Source organism: Entamoeba dispar, genomic scaffold, assembly GCF_000209125.1.
Source record: "Entamoeba dispar SAW760 scf_1105229458997 genomic scaffold, whole genome shotgun sequence".
NCBI classification, from domain to species: Eukaryota; Evosea; order Mastigamoebida; family Endamoebidae; genus Entamoeba; species Entamoeba dispar.
In genome coordinates this window covers 2646-4669 of record NW_001853472.1, presented here as the reverse complement: position 1 = coordinate 4669, position 2024 = coordinate 2646, and the positions used below count along the sequence as shown (strand labels likewise).

Sequence of the window (2024 nt, the reverse complement as noted above, 5' to 3'; positions counted from 1 at the left end):
TGTTCTAAGAATTAGTGCACCAACTCCACCATATTCTAATGAAGAAATAGAAATGGTCATGGAAAAAGTAAATCAATGTATTCAAGAATACACAAAAGAGAAAAAATCTGAAATGATCGAAATGGTTGAAATTATTGAAAGTACAAAAATGATGTTATTATTAATTGATATCAACAAGCAAAAAACTTTGAACATTGTAGAAAGTCTCATTGAAAAAATTATTAAAGGAACAGCTAAAAATGAATTTCCAGTCAAATACGAAATGATTAAAAAAATAATTGAAGACCTTTTAACAGAATGTCCTGAAGAAAGTCGAGAAATAGTAAAAAGCATCATAAGACCTTTTAATGAAAATGACGCACCATTTCTTGAGGAAAAAAAAATAACACAATATCTTAAGAAAAGTAAAATTGAAAAAGAAGTCATTGAAGAAATGTTTAAAGGAATGACTGGAGAATCTAATAAAAACTTTAAAAATGGATTTTGGAGTTTAATTGAAGAAGCTAAAGAAATTAATGATGAAGATGAAGCGATGAGTGAAGATGATGAATTAGAAGATAAAAATAAAAAACAAGATATTAAAATGTTCATTCGTGTTTTAGGAAAAATTATTAGTTATTATCCTAAATGGATTGAAGGTGATGAAAATTATCTTGAAAGAATTATACTAATTCCAATGGAAGAAGAACGAATTCAAGTTGTTAAGATAGTTGTTGAATATTTAAAGAAAGGAATTATAGAAAAAACAAAGAAAAATGAACTTATCGGATGTTTACTTGAAAGACGTAAAGACAAAAGTGTAACTATTAGAAGTATTGTTGGAAAGTATATGATGGAAAGGGGTGGAAAGGATGAAGAAAGTGAAGAAGAAGATGGAATAGAATTAGATGATTTAATTATTGAAAAAATGAATGATATTGAAGAGAGTATTCGAAGAGAAACAATTGAAGAAATTTATAAACAACGATTTGAAGAAGGAAAGGAAATAGGAAAGAAAATTATTAAAGAAATTAAAGAAAGAATGAAAGACAGAAAAGAAGGAGTACGTGCTATTGCACAGACTTTTTGTGGAGAATATATAAGAGAATATATTGAACAAAAAAGTAGGTCAAGCAGAGATTTTAGTAGTCAAATGATAAATGAAATGATTGAAAACATGGAAAATATTAAAAACGAAGAAGATAATATCAGAATTTATCAAATCATTAGCCAAAATATTTTAGGAAATATTACATTAACTATGGTTAATTCTAAAAGTAAACTGAAAGAAACTATTAAAGAGAGAGGAGAACGTTTAATTAAATTATTTGGACTTTTAGATGAAGAAAATTTCAAAAAAATGATGAAGAAAGAAGGTGTTAATGAAACAGAAAAAAAAGAACTTGGAAAGAAATTAGAAGAATACGAAAACAGTAGGGAAGAAGGAAGGACAAAAGAGATAGTTATTAATCTTTTAAGTAAGATGTATCCAATGCCAACAATTGAAACAAGCAAAAAATATGCTCGAGAAATGTTGGAAGGAATGAGTGGAAAGTTTGGAAGAATGTTAAGAGAGATGGAAGAAGATGAAACAAGTTTTAGTGAATATTGGAAAAAGACTAAACGAATTGATGGAGAAATTGAGATAAAGAAGAAAGGAAAAGTTGAAGAATTTGTTAACGCAATTCTTGAAAAAATCCGAAATAAAATTGTTCAAAAAGAAATGATTAAATATCTCATAAAAACCCACGAAGAAGAAATGAAAGAATATATGGAAGTTATTAGTAAATATTGTAAAGAAGTGAACTATGGAAATATTATGAGAATTATTAAGATGTATGAAGATGATATTGAAAAAAAAGTAAATGTAATGAAAGAGGGATATTTGTATATTGAAAAAGAAGAAAAAAATGAAGAAATGAAAGAAGAAATAAAAGGATATTTAAAAATGAAAGAATACAGTATTACTAAAGGATGTATGAAATTACTACATTTACTATGGAATGATCAAGAAGAAGGATATTATGATATACTCTTGAAGAAAA

General features: G+C 26.3%; 1 protein-coding gene across 1 annotated transcript in view, besides 2 other annotated features; it reads left to right on the top strand.

Annotated features, from left to right (window-relative positions):
- Nucleotides 1-121: 121 nt before the first annotated feature.
- Nucleotides 122-2024, top strand: part of EDI_193690 (uncharacterized protein) — a gene marked incomplete at both ends in the record, with an annotated part of 3199 nt that continues 1296 nt past the window's right edge. The window contains 2 exons of the mRNA XM_001733232.1: nucleotides 122-1815; nucleotides 2021-2024. The exon at nucleotides 2021-2024 is cut by the window's right edge and continues 1296 nt beyond it. Of these exons, the coding sequence (XP_001733284.1) occupies nucleotides 122-1815; nucleotides 2021-2024 (1698 nt within the window). The remainder of the gene's footprint in view (nucleotides 1816-2020) is intronic.
- Nucleotides 972-1042: a microsatellite.
- Nucleotides 1874-1918: a microsatellite.